The sequence below is a fragment of the Leuciscus leuciscus genome (genome assembly GCF_965113295.1).
Source record: "Leuciscus leuciscus genome assembly, chromosome: 10".
Taxonomy (NCBI): Eukaryota; Metazoa; Chordata; class Actinopteri; order Cypriniformes; family Leuciscidae; genus Leuciscus; species Leuciscus leuciscus.
The window spans coordinates 42,220,936-42,241,066 of NC_138734.1; the positions used below are offsets into that span (position 1 = coordinate 42,220,936).

The following is a 20,131-nucleotide window of genomic DNA, read 5'->3' on the forward strand; positions in this document are numbered from 1 at the left end:
TTAGGGATTTAGGTACTTGCTATGCGCAAGAATAACCATTAGTTGTGGTAAAAATCATTATAATTTACATCCTCCAGTGGCTCATTGATTTACATGTAGGGCTGTTTGATTATGACAAACATCAGAATCATGATTATTACTGATCAATACTGATGTAACGATTATTTCATGATTACTGTGATTACTAGTGCATCATGGATTTATTAAACTTTTTTTTTTTTTAAACGTCTTTTTCAAAGTAATTTCCTTTGAATATAATTAAACTGTAAAACATAAATAATATAATAATAAAAAAAATAATAAAAAAAATGTGTAAAAATGAAATAAAATTAAAACAAAATTAATCAAATTAAAACAATTTAAATAAAACAAAATAAAAGTACATATAATTTATATATACACATTTAATTATTCAATTATTTATTTATTTATTATTATTGTTTTATTGGTTTTCAGTTTAATTCAATTTGAAGGAAATTACTTCGATATACGTGGCACAATAATCATATTTATCTCTATCATATTGTTTTTAAAATCATACAAAGTCAGAATCGTAATTGAAATTAAAACGTGATTAATCGCCTAGCCTATTTAAGCCCCATTTTGTTTTATAACCACTAGAGGGCCAGAAATTACATCGTGTACCTTCAAGTTCAACACTGAAAAGATGCAAAACAAAAATTGATATGATATTTAATCAGGAATCAGATCTGACCTTCCAGAACCAGACGATGGCGGGGTGATTTGGGTTGTAGCCATTTTTATATTTCGTGTTTTCTCTCCAGTCGTTGACGTCCACGTCCCCCAAGCCACACATCAACAGCTGAGGAACACAGACAGGTCAGTCAGGGTTTAGAGAGCTCAGATGAATAAAGTTTCTAGAGCAAGTCGTCTCACCTCCAGCTCGTTTTCATCAAAGATCTTGATCAGGTCCAGAGGGATCAGCTCATAGAAACCCTGCAGATAAAACATCAAGACATAAATCAGTGTAAGTCTCGGTGGGCGGCAGTGACCTGAACTGGCCAACCGAGCGTCTGTACCTCCTTGAAGGCCGTCATCTGTCTCTGGATCCGGTCTACAAACCTCCACTGCATCACCAGACTGGAAATAAACAGAGGAGAGAGTATTATATCTCGTTTATCTAGCAAACAACACTAACTCAAAGTGATCCCATCACACTGATGACACTGATGTCAGTGTCACATGTGTTTAGGTCTGTCCGTGCCACTAGAGGGCGGTGACACATACTGAATATACTCCTTTTTGTTGGTGTCATTGACGACAATATCAGCTCCTCCTGGCTTCAGATCACGCTGGTGCGTCTGCGGAAGAGATCAAGACATTTAAAATCAAATCCTTTTTACATTTGTATGGTTTCAGGAGTCTTGGGATATAAAGCACAAGTAGATTACCTGTCCAAAAAGCTCCTCGTCGATGGCGAACCGGAGGTCCAGGTCTGTGGGGTCGTTCTCCAAAATCCAGCGCAGGGAATTAAAATACTCGTTGTCCTAAAATGAAATATGACCCAAAAACAACAGGTTGACAAGTGTTTGAAAACAGGGCATGAATGACTTAACCAAAGTTCAATGGAATATTAAATCACATCATTAGTGGTAACGGCACTCTCACGAGTTAAAATATAACTTTTATGACTTACTAATAACCCAGAGGCTCAATTAAATACTACGGCACTGCAAAAATATATACAAAAATGTATTTGAAATAAGTTTATTTTATGCTAAGTACACTACAAATACATTTACATATTTATGTACTTAATATAAATACCCTGCAATTATACTTATGGTATACTAAACTGATATACTTAAAGTCTTTAGACTATGCTTTATATTAAAGGCTGATATTATACATAGATCATTCTATCCTTACTAATAGTAATATTAAAACATATTTAGGCTTAATATTAAGAAATGTGCATTGTGGAATAAAGAGGTACTCCAAATAAAGTTTAATTATCATATTTATATCAGTTATTCTCAAGCGATATGTCAGTTAATATTGTGATGGATTTGTAGTGTTCTTTAGTATGAAATAAATGTATTTTAAATATATTTTGGTATAGGTTTTTTTTCAATAGGGTGTGGTGTACACATTGGAAAGTATGCATTTATTGTGTGGAAAAATCCTTAAAAATACAATTGCAATATAATTAAATACAATACAAATAAATATGATTTAACTGATAAACAAATAAAAAAAATACATGTAAAAATAGATTAAAAAAATTAAATAATTTTATTTTATAATATAAAAAAAATCTAAATAAATTTTATCAAAATAAATAAGAGCAACTATGTTGTTGTAGTGCACTTCTACTATTATGTATAGTATATATATATATATATATATATATATATTACATTATACATTCAAATTCAACAAGTGTCCATCATTTAAAATGTCAATTTGAGCACATTGCATTGTGGGATACAGTATCTCACATAGTCATATACTGTACAATTAAATATTTGGAAAATGCTGTAGGTCATTCAAGTACTCCATGCTAAAAAGATAATAATAAATAAATAATATTCACTGTGCACATACACACTGCAGAAGAAGTGTGCAATTTTGTAGGTAATATGTAGGGGTGTAAATCGGACAGTTCATCACGATACGATACGATATCGATTCTCTCAGCCAGCGATACGATATTTGCCGATACTTCAAAAAATTCTACGATACGATTCGATTCGATTCAGGGCTATATCGATCGTTTAATCGATATTTAGATATTATGTTCACACAACCAGTTACGTTTTTATTAACTCACAAATGCAACCAAAATATATAACATGAATGTTTAATTAAACTCTTTGAAAATTGCACACCCTCTCCCAATTGGGACATTTACAACAGAAGAGGTCATTTGCAAGTACTCCGTTCTTGTTCATTTTCATAAATCATGTTTTTTATTATTATTATTGTGCATTCCAAGTAATATCAATCAAACTGCAGCTGGGTTGTTTTGATTAATAATAATAATAACTTAAATACAGGTAAATTACAAAATCAAAGTTAATTGAAAGTATGCTTTAATATGTTAAAAGTAAGTTTTTTGTCAAACAAAATCAAGTAATTGCTATGATAAATAATACAACACTCGGTTAATCTTCGTAACGTTAATCTCCTCAGCTGACATAGACGCCTGACAAACTTTGTTGTTGTGATAACGTACACGCAGTACAGAGAGCTTTTCTCTCACCACTAAACGAACTGCTTTAGTAAGGTTCTGTGAAAATGTTTACGGTTTTATTTTCCTTTTACGCCCTGAAGAAGATATCACGAGTTCATTGAAATTATCCACCCTCGATCACTTAGTCAGCTTTGACGAAACTCCTCTTAGCCAGCGCGTCTTTTCAAAGTGACATCTGACCTGAATACTGCGCGCTGAGTAGCTTAAACGGACTCGCGTTCACCAACAAGGGTGCGAGTGCTTGTCTCTGCTCTGTAAAACATGAACTCGCGATGCCTTGACAGCGGACAACCGGCTTTTGTGAAAAAACGTAGGGTTTAGTCAGTCTTGTCAGGCGTCTATTTCAGATGAGGAGATTAACGTTATAAAGACACACCGGCAGGCGGTTGGTGAGTAAACGAAAATGTGCGCTTTGGCGGAAGGATGTTACGTGAGAATGTGGAGTGTCAAAATAAAGGTGTATATCGATATTTTAAGAGTGGAATCGATGCATCGTATCGTTAGACGTTATATCGATGCATCGTTACACCCCTAGTAATATGGTAGTACTGTATGCTAGATTGGAACGACAATATGCTATAGCCATTGTAATCTCTGAAAAAGGACAAAAGTGATGTTTAGAGTTGATGCTGATTGGTTCAGGTATGGCTGTCACTCACCACTGACTCCATATCCTGTAACGTGATTGGCTTCTGCAACATCATCTTGTAGAAGGGCCGGATGAAGAATGCTGTGCAGACAAGTACAGAAAAACATGTATAAGCCACATGAAGTAAACGATGACAGATTTGGACTACATTTAGATCAATCTGCATGCATACAGTGTGTCGAGAGCCACAGTAAAATACTGTGAATATGAGTTGTGGGTATTTATATTGGTCTTGACAGGTTACTCACCATCCAAAAGCTTCCCGTGATAAACGGCCATTCCTGCCACCCGGCCGATGAACTTGAAATACGACAGGTGGTCCTCGTTACACAGACCTGAGTTGGGGTTGATCTGCAGGGTGTAGTTATCCCTGCAACATTCACACGGCACAGCTTTAAAACCGGTCTTTGAAAAGGTTTTTCCATGCATGACCCTTTTCACAGACAGAGTTCTTCCTACTACACTACTAAAATTAATAAATATAGATTTTTTAAAACTTTTTTCATAAAAAAAAGACAAAATATTATATAAAGTTGATAAATATATATAAATTAATATAAATCAAATTTAAATAAATAAATATGTATATGTATATAATAATAATAATAAAATGTAAATATCAGTTCCAGATTCCTAGAAAAGTTTAACACGGTGGTGACTGTGATGACGCATTCCCACAGTTATTAACATTGTAAATCTAGCAAATTGATGTACATTTATAACACTATATTCTGCGTTTTGTGACTTAGCATTAAATCCAGAAAGCTAGTCAACGCTAATGTGTTTCTAATACAACGGCAAATTTGACATCTTTCTTTCTTCTGACCACCGTAATCAATTATGTCAATATTTTTCCTCTTTTTGAAAGTTGTGGAAACCCTATTGTGGGTTTTTTCTTTTGCTTTTGGGGCAAATGTGAACGCAAAAATTATATTTGCTTACTCGAGTTTACCCAACTATGACGACTTAATGTGAGAATCCTGGAAATGTGAAAAGGGTGCATTTAAAGGGCCAGTTCCATCACTCACGTGGCAGAATACTCAAACAGCCCATAATATGGGTTGAACATTTCCTTGGAGATCAGGAAGAACCATTCCCGGGCCACGCCCCCGTAGTCGAGGCCCTTCTCCCCCTCGAACTCCACCCAGAGACGTGCCTTCAGCAGGTCCGAGCGCTTGACGGCCAGGATCCGCCGGTACGAGTCCTCCAGAAGAGCGGTACGCCTCACATTCAGCTCGAAGCGGTTCGGGATGTCAGCCTGGAGACCGAAGAAAAGACTGATTATGATTTTATTACATTTTTTTATTCATTTATCCTTCAGGTTTTGACTGGATCAAACATGTTAGTTGACGATAAAAAGATTTTTCCAGCCCACACAGTATTATATGCATTAGCACTTAGGGGTGTAGCGATACCCTCATGTCACGACTCGATACACATCACGATACTGAACTCACGATATGAAATTATTGCAATATTCCAAGACATATGATAAAAGGTAAACAAAAAATGTCCTGTTGATTAAAATGCAAAATTTGGTGTTACATTGTGTGTGTAAATGAATAGTCTTGAACTCGGTGCTGAAACCCAAAGCACAGGACAATAGAGACACCAGAATAACAATATTCATGATTCTGAAGCTGAAAATACAGAATTATTATAGATGAATATGCTTGATCTCTGTCACTGACCAGATATATTTAAAATAATGTAGGCACTTTTTACTGGTGACAAGACATTTGGCATTATCAGGACCCACAAATATTCCCCCATTGCATTATTATACATTATATTCAACATTATATATAGCAGTTTAATGTAGTACTGACACTAAAACTCTGAAAACTAGAATTTTTTTCTCACACAGTAATTTTTATTTTGGGTGAATTATACACAATACATATTGTCACTATCCGAGATATATATTGATCCATTTTTGTATTGCGATATATTGTGACACCCCTAATTAGCACAAAATAAGAATTCTAATGAAAGACTATGAAATCAAAAAACTGATTCCTTTAAAATAATGTGGGCTGATGAATTGTGCAAAATAAGACCAGCGGTGCGTCCCAATTCGCATACTATCCGTCCTACATAGTATTCGAAAACAGAATTAGTACGTCCCCTACGTCCCGTAGTATGTTGAAATGAGTGTTCCAAAGATACCCGGATGGTCTACTATCTCCGGTCAGAATCCGAAGTGCAGATCGATGCGACTCTAACGGCTAATATTGCCCACAACCCATCGCGCGTTGGACGAGGATTCGGTTAGAACTACAAACACGAGTGAAAAGTGTTAAAAAACTACAGACATGGAGGACGCGCGAGTCCGGCGGTTATGTAGAGAGGTTTAGATAAAGGGGTTTGAGTGATTAATTATCAGTATCTAACCTGACGAAAATGTATTTATTCAGTGTTGTCTACATTATATTGCATCTGCAGATGCATTGTGAACTTTTGTAAAGATACGTTTAGCCATTAACTTTTAAATGCATCATTATATTCAAATTGCAAACACATGAGGAGAGTCTCCGCATGAAAGACCCACGACTGGCAGATGAACGTGCTTCTACATTTCTCTCCGAAACGGTAGGAAATTAAATTAGATTGAATGGAGGATTTTAACTGTGACAAGATGATTGACAGGGCAGTTTACGTGACAGGACGAAGTAGTACGTCTCAAAGCTTGCCTACTCTTTTTGCTACACTCTCAAAAGTATATACTTTTTCTTCACAAAAAGAGTACATACTTTTAGGGCGTAGTACAAGTAGGCGAATTGGGACGCAGCACAGGAATGTCAATTGGGTCACTTTTGATTTCACGTCATCTTCAAAGTCGTGAAATCAAGTTAGTGTACGTCTATCTGGCACTAGTGTGAGCTTTACGTTCACTAATTCAAAAGTATCCAATCTACACTAGATTCTTTGGTTACACTTTACAATAAGGTTCATTTGTTAACATAACTTAATGTATGAACTAACCATGAGCAATACATTTGTTACAGTCTTTATTAATCTTTGTTAATATTAGTTAATAAAAATACAGCTGTTCATTGTTCATGTTAGTTCACAGTGCACTGACTAATGTTAACAAAATACAACATCTGATTTTAATAATGTATTAGTAAATGTTGAAATTAATATCTAAGATTAATAAATGCTGAAGAAGTATTGTTCATTCTTAGTTCATGTACACTAAGGTAGTTAACTAATGAAAGCTTATTGTAAAGTGTTCCCGATTCTTTAGATTTTAAAACGACATTAATTGTGAAAACTGTTGAACAAAGCCGTCCATAAACCCCAGATGTAGTGGGTCTAGATGTTGAGATCTGAATGGGACAGAAAAAGCCTGAAATGGACTGAATGTGAAGGACAGGGACGTACCGGTTTCTTCAGTTTCTTGCGGAAGTATTCATACTTCTGTTTATAGTCTCTGGAGTAAGGCACGGCCTGAAATAAAACAGAACACAATCACTTCTCCAATAATCCATCAGCTCTCCGACAGAGATCATTCAGCTCAACCAGGACAAATATAACTTCCCCTCCTGACACGCACAAACCCCTTACAGGAAATGAACAGGAAGAAATGTACAGGGTTTCAGGCTCAGAATACTTTGAGAAACACGATATGGCAAAGATCACTGCAGCCCATCTCAGTGTGATCCATTAATGCTTAAAGATCCGCTTCTATTGGCTCCAATGCCTGACTGTACATGAACATTAACAGAAACAGAAAAACCACTTACTGGACCAGTGATGGCGGAGTTCTGCAGTCTTGGGTCTTCCCACTGCGTGACTTTTGTGTCTAAGAAAAAACAAGAGAAACAAAACATAAAATAAACATTTGTATAAACAAAATAAAACAAAAAATAAAACAATGAATAAAATATGTATACATAAAAAATTAATGAAATAATAAAATGTATTAATTTGAAAAACATTTATAAATATAATATAAAAGATTGTTTAAATATTAAAATAAAATGTAAATAAATAAATAAATAATAAATAAATATAAGTATATTAAAGTACGGTATGTAGAAAAGTTATAAATCAAATAAAAATAAGTTTAAAAACATAATATAAAAGAGTTTTAAAAAAGATTGTATAAAATTAAATTAATATATTATAGTCAAGTCAAGTCAAGTATATTTGTATAGCGCTTTTCACAATACAGATTGTATCAAAGCAGCTTCACAGTATTAAGTTAAAATAATACAACAAAGTTTGTTTCAAGAGGAATTTATTGATTGATGAAATCAAATTAAATATCCCCAAAATATCCCCAAATGTTATAAATGTTATAAATGAATATATATATTTATTTTTTTAAATAAAATGTAAATAAATAAATATTGAATAATAAAATTAATTTATATATACCATAATAGTACGGTATATATAAATTAAATAAAAAATACGTTTAAAAACATAATAGTTTTAAAAATATTGTATAAAATTTAAACATTTTAAAAATTGCACATAAAAAAATTGCACATATCAGTTCCAGATTCCAAGAAAAAGTTCAACATTGTGTTTTTTTGGATTGGTGTAGTTATGAATGTGCCACTTACTGTGATCGATGTAGAAGATTCTGCCATCACTATGTACTCGCTCCTCCCAGCCAGGCTATAAGAGACACACACACACACACACACACCTTTTTAACATCTGTCCTGAACACCATATCAGTAAAATCATATCATGATTATGACATCAGCGATGACATCGTCCTTCGTACCGGCAGTGGGCCGAGGTCAGTGGGGTCAAGGGAGACTCTCCTCATTTGCATGGGAACCTTCAGCCGTGGGTCGTCCTGTGACAGCACAGGAAACAGGATGGCAAACACAGGAAGTACATTTCAGCATGAACAATGGTATGGAACAATGAACAAGTATTATAGTCATATGCATATGGTAATGCCATGTCACATAATGTAAAAATAACAGTATTTCTGTTTGTGTCAGTCGTACCCATGAGGTGGTCTTAGTGTTGTGGTCTATGAAAAAGGCCCGTCCGTTTGGAGCGCTGCGCACCTCCCAGCCGGTCGGCATCAGACCCAAGGGCTCCGGTGTGTGTGTGTGTGTGTGTGTGTGCTGCGGGGACACTTCCGGGGACAGCAGGGGCGGAGCGTAGCCTGTGGGATTCTGGGAGAGAGACATGGCCCCGCCTGTCACCTCAGAGGGAGGCTGTATGAGCTGAAATACAGAGGTCAAAGTTCAGGATAGAAATATAGAAATATTCTGCATTATTACACCACAAATTAGGATTCATAATTCATCGAAATTAGACAGAAATCACAAAGCAAATTGATCAGGTGCTTTCCACCATCTTCCCAAATCTGTAATGAGATACACTTATAAACTGGCTGTTTTCAACAAAACAGAAGCTTTAAGGCCTCTCTGCGGTTTTCTGCCAAAATAAAAAGCTTGATGGTTTAAAATGTACAAATGGAGAAATTAAGTCAGCCATAATTAGTTCTGAAAAAAATATAATTCTTATTATTATTATTATTTCTTTTTTTATTTTGTTTAATATTTTTATTTAGTAATAATAACAACAACAACAAAACATAAAATAAAATTTGGTATAATAAAAAAAGAAAATATATATTAAAAAAAAGAGTACAAATAAAAAAATCTAAATAATTTTAGACAGCCATAATTAGCTCTGTAAAATATTGTTATTATTATTATTATATAAATTCTTAAATACTTAACATTAATTATTTTATTAATTATAACTATTTTCACTTTTATTGTTGGTTTAATTGTTATTACTTAATTATTGTTTAGTTTCATAGTATTCATATTTATAATAATAACATAAATATTAGATTTGTTGTTGTTATTAATATTATTATTTTATAGTCATATATAAATCAAAATTTTTGGCCCAAACTGCCATACAAACAAGCAAAGCAAACCAGTAGCTTACAAAAAATGTAATAATAATTAATAATAATAATAATTAATTAACATTTTTATCAGAAAAAAAACAATTATTTATAAAAGGAGCAATTCCAATAGGGTCCTCCCAGGGTTTCCGTTGTCCGGTAATTGCCGGACATTGGCCGGAAAAAAAATGAAATGTCCGACAAAATTAAATCTCTCCGGTCAAATTGTCCGATTAAAATGACCTAATAATCCCGCCCCCCTAACACAATCTGAATTTGAGAATAAGCCTAAAAGCTAAAATGTATAAAACAAAAATACACCAACCTTTGGCTATGTTATAAAGGAACAGGCTCTACCGTTTGAAAGTTATTAAACAACATCGCATGCTGCATTTCAAATAAAGCGCACGCCTAAAACGGCTGTAATATAGACCTAAACAACGAACGAATGAGTGAGACGTTTCAAATATGGCCAGGCCCAGGCAGACTAGCCGTAAAAGCTTTTTTCAGAGGCCAGACGCGACGGACGATGGTGAATCAGGAACGCCTGAAGCCTCAGATGTCCAGACAGCTCCACCACCACCGGAGAAAAAGCAGAATCGGATCAAGACGAAGCAGCGAAGTCGCCTTGCGGAGAACAAGGTTACGCGGCTTATGCTCATTGCAAGTTGTGGAGAGACACTAGCCGCGTTTCCATTAGGCTACCCTTCAAATTGCGCAAATTGAAATTGCGAATTAAAAATACGCACAATGGAAACACGTTAATTTCGCAAAAACTCCCATTTATCGCAAGAACGTTTTTATGCTCGCATGAGGTGGTTTTTCAGGCAATTCGAAAAAGGAATATTTCGCAAAACTGCAATGGAAACAGTTTTTGCGCATTTGCAGTCACCTCCCAGTAAACAATTACCGTCTTTCAACGTTGAAATATGGTTGAAAATAAGTCGGTCCGCCTTGGACTGGTTTACGACGTGATTTCAACTAAGTAGTTTCGGCCGGACTGTTTGACTACGTGTTTTCAACTGAGTTGGAGGTGGAGGTCGCAAAGTGTGAACATTTGTATTGTACATTTTCTGAGTTGTGTTTTGTGTTGACTCTTGGAATGTGCTTTTGGAATGTAAAATCTGTGTTTTATTGCACTATATTTTATTTAAAATGTGCTGTTTTAAGTATAATAAAGCTATTCGCTCTTATTTGTTTAAATGTAAAATGTTATTTGGCATGTTAATGTCAGTTTTATGCACGAATACAGAAACAGTCACATGATGGTATTCACCGAAACCTGGCTGGATGATTCAGTTGACAATAGTACTTTACAGATTGAAGGTTTTGGAACACCTATTCGACTGGACAGAGACAAACATACAACAGGCAAAAGTCGAGGAGGAGGTGTGTGTGTTTATATCAAGGAAAGTTGGTGTAAAACAGCAATGGTGCGTTTTAAGATTTGTAATTCAGATATCGAACTCGTTGCAATATCTGTACGTCCTTTTTATCTCCCTCGTGAGTTCCCTCAGCTGTTTTTTATTGTGGTATATACTCACCCACGCGCCAATTTTGATGTGGCTCTTGAGACTGTTAAAAATACCCTAGATAAACTTGATAATTTATCCCCAGACGCACCCAAATTTGTTTTAGGGGATCTTAACAATTGTATTATGGACAAACATCTAAAAGGCTACCATCAATATGTTACCTGCGCTACTCGCGGTGATAAAGTCTTGGATAGATGTTATGGTCCCATCCCGGGAGCGTATCGGTCTCTGTCGTTACCTCCTCTTGGTTCAGCCGATCACAATATGATTTTACTGACTTCTGTATACATTCCCATTGTGAAGCAAGTGAAGAAAGAAATACGATATGTGAAAGAATGGACACCTTCTAATATTGAAGTTTTGAAGGGATGTTTCGATTGTACCGATTGGAATATGTTTTTGAATACATCTTCTGATTTGAACGATCAGGTGGCTACCATTTCAAAATATATCACTTTCTGTGTTGATTCTGTTATAACTACGAAAAAGATCACTCTGTATCCTAATAATAAACCTTGGATCACGAAGGAGTTAAAATGTATACTGAACGAGAAGAAGAGAATATTTCTTGTGGGGAGCAATGAGGAGAAAAAACAGATAAATAGGGAAGTTAAAAGAGCAATTAAAATCGCTAAAAATAATTATAAAAATAAGATTGAGGATGTGTTCATGCAAGGTAATCTTAAAGCTGCCTGGAAAGGAATTAAGAGTATGGCTGCAGTGAGTACATTAGTACCAAAGCAACATATACCAATTGGAAACACTGACAATGATTTAATTCTATCTAAAGAGTTTAATGACTTTTTTTCTCGTTTTGATACATCCTCAGTCACTGATGAGATAACCATTTTTAAAAAGACCTTGAGTATTTCTAATAATTTTAAAATTAATTTATCTAACATATCAAGACAGCTGAAGGCCACACCGCTCAACAAGGCCCCAGGTCCAGACGGTATATGTAGTAGAACACTGAGATACTGCGCTGACCAGCTCAGTGAAGTTCTCCAGTTACTTTTTCAGTCATCCTTAGATCAAGGGTTGGTACCTGATTTGTGGAAAAGTTCAATCATTGTACCAATACCGAAAAAAACTAAACCAAATACTTTGAACGACTACCGTCCAATCGCCTTGACTTCTTTAGTTATGAAGATTTTTGAAAAAGAGATGAAGAGGTATATAATGACAATTGCTGGACCACTTTTAGATCCACTCCAGTTTGCATATCGCACTGGAAGAGGCGTAGACGATGCAAAACTGTTTTTGATAAATACTCTTAGTCGTCATCTGGAAAACAGAGGAGCTTTTGCGCGGCTTTTGTTTGTAGATTTTTCATCTGCATTTAATCTATTGCAACCTGTTACTTTGGGGCAAAAACTTATCAGCCAGTTTAACTTTGATCATGGATTAGTTTTATGGATCATGAACTTTTTATCAGACAGACAACAGAGGGTTAGGATTAATGAGGTGTTATCAGATATTGTAAATATCTCCACTGGTACCCCACAAGGGTGTGTGCTCTCTCCTATCTTGTTTATATTATATACAAATGACTGTCAGAGTTTGCAGGATAATAGTTACTTGGTAAAATATGCAGATGATACTGTGTTGCTCTCCTTGCTTTCACATTCAGATCAGGAATATGGTTCTGTTTTGAATAATTTCATCTCTTGGTGCAGAAATATGAAACTAGATCTGAATGTCTCAAAAACTAAAGAGATGATTATTAATTTTAGCAGGAGGACATTAGCACTTCAACCGATAGTCATTAATGGTACACATGTGGAGGAAGTAGAACAATACAAGTACCTGGGCACGGTTTTTGACAACAAGTTAAAGTTTGATCTGAATTCTGAGGTAATTATCAAAAAGTCACATCAAAGATTGTTTGTGCTAAGAAAGCTCAATTCTTTTAATGTACAGAGAGTTGTTCTTAAGTCATTTTATAATTCATTTGTTGAAAGTATTCTGTCTTTTTCTTTTATTTGTTGGTTTTCATCATTGTCTATAAAAAACAAAAATCGGTTGCAGGGTATTGTCAGCACGTGCTCTAAAATCATGGGTGTTCCCTTAAGAAGCCTTACTTCCTATTATGAACAGCAGGTGCTGAGGATGGCACACAAAATATTAGGAGATAGTACTCACCCGCTGCACTTGGACTTTGAGAGGATGCCCCTGGGGCGACGTTTAAGAGCAATTAAATGCTCTACAAATCGTTACAAATTTACTTTTGTGCCTGAAGCAATACGGTTATGTAATACACGTAGGTGATTATTTTTTTTTTATTTTTTATTTTTTTTTCTCTTCTTGTTCTATGTGTTTAAATGTATATTTGTGTATGTTAAGTGTTTTATGTGAGGCACCATGTAAGCTTAAATCAATTACCCCATGGGGATTAATAAAGCTTTAAACGTAAACGTAATGGCATGTTAATGTAGCTTTCCTGTAGCTCAAACAGTAGAGTGTTGGCGCTAGCAACGCCAAGGTCATGGGTTCGTTTCCCAGGGAAAGCAAGAACTGACAAAATGTGTACCTTGAATGCAATGCAAGTTGCTTTGGATAAAAGCGTCTGCCAAATGTAAATCTGTAATGTGTTGGGACTTGAGAATTGACAATTGTCAATAGGCATCGAGTAAACGTTGAACATTGACCTGTTTTCAACGTTGAAAAGTCGGACAAATTTGACGTCTTTTCAATTTTCATTTTCAACCTTCAGCTAGACGTTGAAGATTTACGTCTATTCAACGTCTAATAGACGACTTTTTGCTAGCTGGGCTGACTTAGAAGACGCGGTGTGTTTGAGGTCCATGTATAGCTACGCAAATAATAATAATTTTATATTATATTATAACATTTAATAAGCTATATTTAGAAAGGAAAAAAAAGGGAACAAAGTTGAGTGTGGAGCGCGCACTGCATGGCACGGAGGCGCGGGCGTGACCACTTGCATTTTCCTATTAACAGTGGAAACAACTTAAAGTACTCTATCATTTCTCGTCATACAGAAAATAATAATACATTATTCTCAACTACTTTTATTTGTGTAAACTCACAATAACAAGAAAACGTTGTGCTTTTGTAAAATAAAATAAAACAATCAGACGCACTTTCATGATCTCCATAAACTGGAGCGCGAGAACTGAAACAAAATATAGCCTATGTAGGCTAAAGCTTGAAATGTCCACTTTAAAACGAACAAATTCGAATCGAAAGCTAAAACCTTCTGATTATGTAATCCGAAAAATGCATTTCTCTCTAAAAGCGCATCTGCTTAACAGCGGAGATGGAGATATGATTTTAGCCGACACTTAGAAAACAATAGTTTATTAATAATATTAATGGCTCTTCTCATTCAGCACTGTGGGAAAAACATCAATTCCAGGTTCTAATTTGGCCTTTGAAAACCAGTAAAATCGACATGTTTTCCATATTAATTTGTGAATATTTTAAATGTTTAATAAAGGGGCAAAAAGTCATAAACAAAAATCAGAAAATGCGTCGGTATTTACTTTTTTGCGCAGCAGTTTGTGTAGCCAGGTCAAATTAAAATTTTGGTGTTCAACTTTGCGTTTTAAAAAGACAACCGTTCATTTTTCGTTTTTCAATTACGGGTTAAAAAAGGAAAAACGAATGGACAAAAGTAGCCTAGCCTACATGGATCGTTTGGACAGAATACAAGACAGAGTTCTTTATTAAATTCATAAAAGAAACAATAATTAGCCTATAGGAATACTGGATTCTAAATCTCAAAGAAATGCCACAATCAAAACCTCGGAGCAGAAATGAGGGCGAAACACCCAGAAACTCCTTATGTGTTGTTCAGTAGGCTACAAGGGTCTTTCCCTGCCATTAATGCTTGGATAACACGCCACGTCTCCTTCCATTAATCATAATAATAATGTCTAATGCGGTGGCTGTGATATTATATAGCCTAAACCAACGTCTGTTGCCGTGATTTTTGAAATGACTTATCGTGAGAGAAAAAAGGACGTTTAGTCGCATATAACATCGGTTAATGGAAACGCTGTCATTTCGCAATAGTTTTTTTATCGATATTTAGATAATAGCGCAAAACATTTGCGCAAATCTGTAATGGAAATGCGGCTATTTACACCGCGAGATATTCAGATATTTTATGTGGGGAAGGGGGATTGGTTTGTTAAAGGAGAACTTGGTAACTTTTTTAACTTAATAAAACTGTCTAGAAATCATTTGGATGGTTAAACAACCTGTTCTGGTGATATTGGTGACTTTCCCAGCTCCCCCCAGCGTTCCCAGGCGGAAAACCAACCTTGCAACTTGGGGACTACCGTCCCGGCAAGATAGAAATTGGAAGTCTCGTGAGAAGCGAGAACTAGAACGAGAACGAGCGCGAAACACGAATTGCTTTACGGCAATTCGACATAAACACACACGCATGTATGATGTATCACCAGATTACCCACCTCGGTAGACATAGCTCCACGCGATACAGTTGGCTTGCTCTGATCAAAACAAACGCACATGAGAAGCGGTAGAGAGGGGGAGGAGGCCGCCGCAAGTGAGTTTTTACGACCTTGTTGTGAAATATACGCCCCCCCCACAGCTGTAGGGGGAGCTCGTGGGGAAAACATGCGACAACAAAAGGGAAAATCAGCGAAGAAGTGACTAGAGTTCGCTAGAGTTGCCGAGTTCTGCTTTAAACTATGAATGTGAAACCATAGTAAAAACAATTGGCGTTGATTGACGCCAATCGGACGTTCATGTTTTTTTTCCATCTATTTGAAAGTCAGGCTAATATGTTGCATTCTATACGGCCTGATTATGTCATTTTTTTAAGTTACATAGCCTGCCTCCAGTTTTCCTCAACTTGACTAATTAAGAGGCAATATTTGACCGGCATATCATCAAAATGTCCGGAAAACGAAATCTGTTCGTTCAAATTAAAATTTTGGTGTTCAACTTTGCGTTTTAAAAAGACAACAACCGTTCATTTTTCGTTTTTTCAATTACGGGTTAAAAAAGGAAAAACGAATGGACAAAAGTAGCCTACATGGATCGTTTGGACAGAATACGAGACAGAGTTCTTTATTAAATTCATAAAAGAAACAATAATTAGCCTATAGGAATACTGGATTCTAAATCTCAAAGAAATGCCACAATCAAAACCTCGGAGCAGAAATGAGGGCGAAACACCCAGAAACTCCTTATGTGTCGTTCGCAGTACAAGGGTCTTTCCCTGCCATTAATGCTTGGATAACACGCCACGTCTCCTTCCATTAATCATAATAATAATGTCTAATGCGGTGGCTGTGATATTATATAGCCTAAACCCACGGTTGTCGAACTGGGGTACGCGTACCCCCAGGGGTACGTGGACTGATTTCAGGGGGTACGCGAAAAAAGATCTAAGGCCGGCGACACACTGGCTGCGTGGCGTGTCCGTTTTTATTTCGGCTCCCATGATAACAGGTTAGAGTTTGCACACTGCCTGCGTGACACACGCGTCTCAGGCGCGGCTCGAGCCGCGTGGAAAATGCTAGAAATAGAACCGACGCCTATTTTTCACGCGACACTTAAGCGTGTTGGAAGCGTTTCCAGGCAAAATAGAGTAGGAAAAGATGTTTATATGTCATTTTGACACGAATACATATTAATAAATGTCATTTTGATGTTTGAAAGTGTCTAGGGTTTGACATAAATGCAAATATAAATGTAATGTAAAAAAATATTATCGATTTTCAAATACTGCACCTGTCAATACAGAACGAAATATATTCTAGGCCTATAGCCTATTTTGCCGTCAACATATACAGTATAACATATAAACATCTTTTCCTACTCTATTTTGCCTGGAAACGCTTCCAACACGCTTGCGTGTCACGTGAAAAATAGGCGTCAGTTCTATTTCTTAAGACCAAGTATAGATACAGACTGTTTGTGGAAAATAATCTAAGACTGAAACTGTCCCCAATTCGGCCTAACATCGCTGCATTATGTAAGAACATCCAGGCACATCCCTCACATTGATTATACTGGTGATGTGGATGGAGAGGTGGTAGGCCTATTCTGTGTGGTTTACTACAATTTTGCCTAGTTTACTGTTTACTATTTAGTTTACTATTGTTAATGTGTTCTCTTTTTTATTATTATTTTACAGCAGAGAAGTTAAGAAAATATACAATGTTATTATATGTGAAAAGCAATACTTATCAGTATGTGAAAAGTTAACAATAGCCTTAATGAGAAGTTGGATATGTGTTGTAGGCCTATTGTGTGTGAGATTGGGTGCATATCTGTTTAAAATCATTATATTCAGCACATTTGTATCATATGTTGACTTTTGATGAGATTTTTCACTATTCTCGACAAAATTGATACAAATAAATATTAATAAAAAAAATTTAAAACTTGTTGTTAACAATTGGTGGTGTTGGGGGTACTCCGGAAGATCTATAATGTCTCGGGGGTACATGCCTGTTAAAAGTTTGGGAACCACTGGCCTAAACCAACGTCTGTTGCCGTGATTTTTGAAATGACTTATCGTGAGAGAAAAAAGGACGTTTAGTCGCATATAACATCGGTTAATGGAAACGCTGTCATTTCGCAATAGTTTTTTTATCGATATTTAGATAATAGCGCAAAACATTTGCGCAAATCTGTAATGGAAATGCGGCTATTTACACCGCGAGATATTCAGATATTTTATGTGGGGAAGGGGGATTGGTTTGTTAAACTATGAATGTGAAACCATAGTAAAAACAATTGCCGTTGATTGACGCCAATCGGACGTTCATGTTTTTTTTCCATCTATTTGAAAGTCAGGCTAATATGTTGCATTCTATACGGCCTGATTATGTCATTTTTTTAAGTTACATAGCCTGCCTCCAGTTTTCCTCAACTTGACTAATTAAGAGGCAATATTTGACCGGCATATCATCAAAATGTCCGGAAAACGAAATCTCTGCCGGTCACTTTGACCGGCACCATTTTTTTCTAGCGGAAACTCTGGTCCTCACACCATCGTTGATTGGGCCCTAATTATTTAACATTATTTCCGTTCAACCCGGAAGGAGACGTACCTGAATGAGAGGCCGTGTCCAGGTCGTGGTTCTGCTGTTGTGATTGACGTAATAAAGTCTCCCTTTACTGTCCTGCTTTTCCTCCCATCCCGGAGGCAGCCCGGCAGAGGTGGGTAATAGCTAACGGGAAGAACACAAAAGGATAAAAGTGAGTAAAAAAATGAAAACGTAGAGAGGAAAGCAAAAAATGGAAACAATCCATTACAGATCATCCGTTTGGTTCATAAATAGCCATCAGTTAGCAGTTTGCCTCTCAAACACACTGTCCTCTGGGAGCAGATGAGGGATGTATTGCGAGGTTCAGGGCATGCTGGGAAATCTGGGGCATCTAAGATTACACATCATGTGCTGGGAGACTGAGCAAAACACTGCTGAAACTAGAGCACACGGCGAGAGCTCGGGCTGGCCTCGGACGGATGGGTAACACTTTACAATAAGGCTCATTAGTTAGCATTAGCTAACTACATTAGTTAGCATGAACTAATAATCAACTGCACTTATACAGCATTATGAACAGCTGTATTTGTATTCATTAACTAACGTTAACAAAGATTAATAAATACTGTAACAACTGTATTGCTCATGGTTAGCTCATGTTGGTTAATACTAGGGCTGCACAATTAATCAAATTTGTAATCGCGATTATAATTACGGATGCCACAATTATGTAATCGTTTACAAAATAAAAGTCCTTACATTATTCAGTGCTTAAGATGTGTTTATTTCTACAGGTTTTTTTTTCCCCCATTGGTTTAATTTCAGTTTTAGTATAACATTACAATACCATGCATATTTCTACTTTGGTTTGGTTTCTTTAAATACATTTTTTAATATTTGAGATTTAATGCAATAGAGAAGCAATAAAACGTGGTTCAGGAAGAGTGTTTTTTTTAGCTTGTTTACTTTGATATAATAATATGGCTTGCAGTCGCTTCAAACAATGGTATAAAGCTATTCAAAACATCATTCAGTGTAAATTGTGATAATCATAATTAATAATCGCAATTACAATTTCAAGGGAATAATCGACAATTATGATTTTTGTCATAATCGTGCAGCCCTTGTTAATACATTAACTAATGTTAACTAATGAACCTTATTGTAAAATGTTACCGACGGATATAAACAAATGTTTATATGTTCAAGAAACGGCTGAAGACACATCTTTTTCGGCAGAACTTGATCCATTAATACTGACACTTTCTCTTCTATTCTATATCCATTTATTTAAAATAAATAAAAAAATACGTATACTGCGTTAGATTAAACTGGGAAGCGTCATAGCACTTGCATATTGTTGTCCTATTGTTAGTTTAAAGGAATATTTCACCACTGTGTATTTAAATTGGGTCATTTATGTAGTAGAAATGTGAAATTATTTTAGAAGTTGGTGTCTTCTAGACTGAGAAAAGCCAGAAAATGTATTTTTGGCTCATGTGGATGAAAGACAACAACTCCCAGAATGCACTTGCTTCGCTGCCCTACGAGGGCACTCCCAAGCCACGCCTACCGGTTACAGAGGGCAGTATCGGAAGAAATGATACAGCTAGGCTACTAGTCGACTCGAAACTGAAAAGACGGTGTTTTATGGTGAGATCCCCCTATGGGCAGGTTGAACACATGCGGAACGAGCTCCTCCTACTGGCTGGAGACTCTCGCCTCTGATGAGCTAAATTATGATTTTTGCGTCATCTGAGGTTTTTTTCCAGACACACAATCCAGAAATCTCTCGTCTCAGGGGGACATGAGGGAGGGAAGCACGGTCACTCCAAA

General features: G+C 36.0%; 1 protein-coding gene across 2 annotated transcripts in view; it reads right to left on the reverse strand.

Annotated features, from left to right (window-relative positions):
- nedd4a (NEDD4 E3 ubiquitin protein ligase a) overlaps window positions 1–20,131 on the reverse strand; it is a 51,695-nt gene that overhangs the window by 3,972 nt on the left and 27,592 nt on the right. For both annotated transcript variants that reach the window (XM_082181341.1, XM_082181340.1), the window contains 14 exons: window positions 18,359–18,478; window positions 8,843–9,067; window positions 8,611–8,685; window positions 8,444–8,498; window positions 7,616–7,674; window positions 7,254–7,319; window positions 4,895–5,124; window positions 4,115–4,236; window positions 3,877–3,947; window positions 1,413–1,508; window positions 1,249–1,322; window positions 1,041–1,101; window positions 898–957; window positions 716–823 (listed from right to left, as the gene is read on the reverse strand). In XM_082181341.1, coding sequence (XP_082037467.1) covers window positions 716–823; window positions 898–957; window positions 1,041–1,101; window positions 1,249–1,322; window positions 1,413–1,508; window positions 3,877–3,947; window positions 4,115–4,236; window positions 4,895–5,124; window positions 7,254–7,319; window positions 7,616–7,674; window positions 8,444–8,498; window positions 8,611–8,685; window positions 8,843–9,067; window positions 18,359–18,478 — 1,422 coding nt within the window. The remainder of the gene's footprint in view (window positions 1–715; window positions 824–897; window positions 958–1,040; window positions 1,102–1,248; window positions 1,323–1,412; window positions 1,509–3,876; window positions 3,948–4,114; window positions 4,237–4,894; window positions 5,125–7,253; window positions 7,320–7,615; window positions 7,675–8,443; window positions 8,499–8,610; window positions 8,686–8,842; window positions 9,068–18,358; window positions 18,479–20,131) is intronic.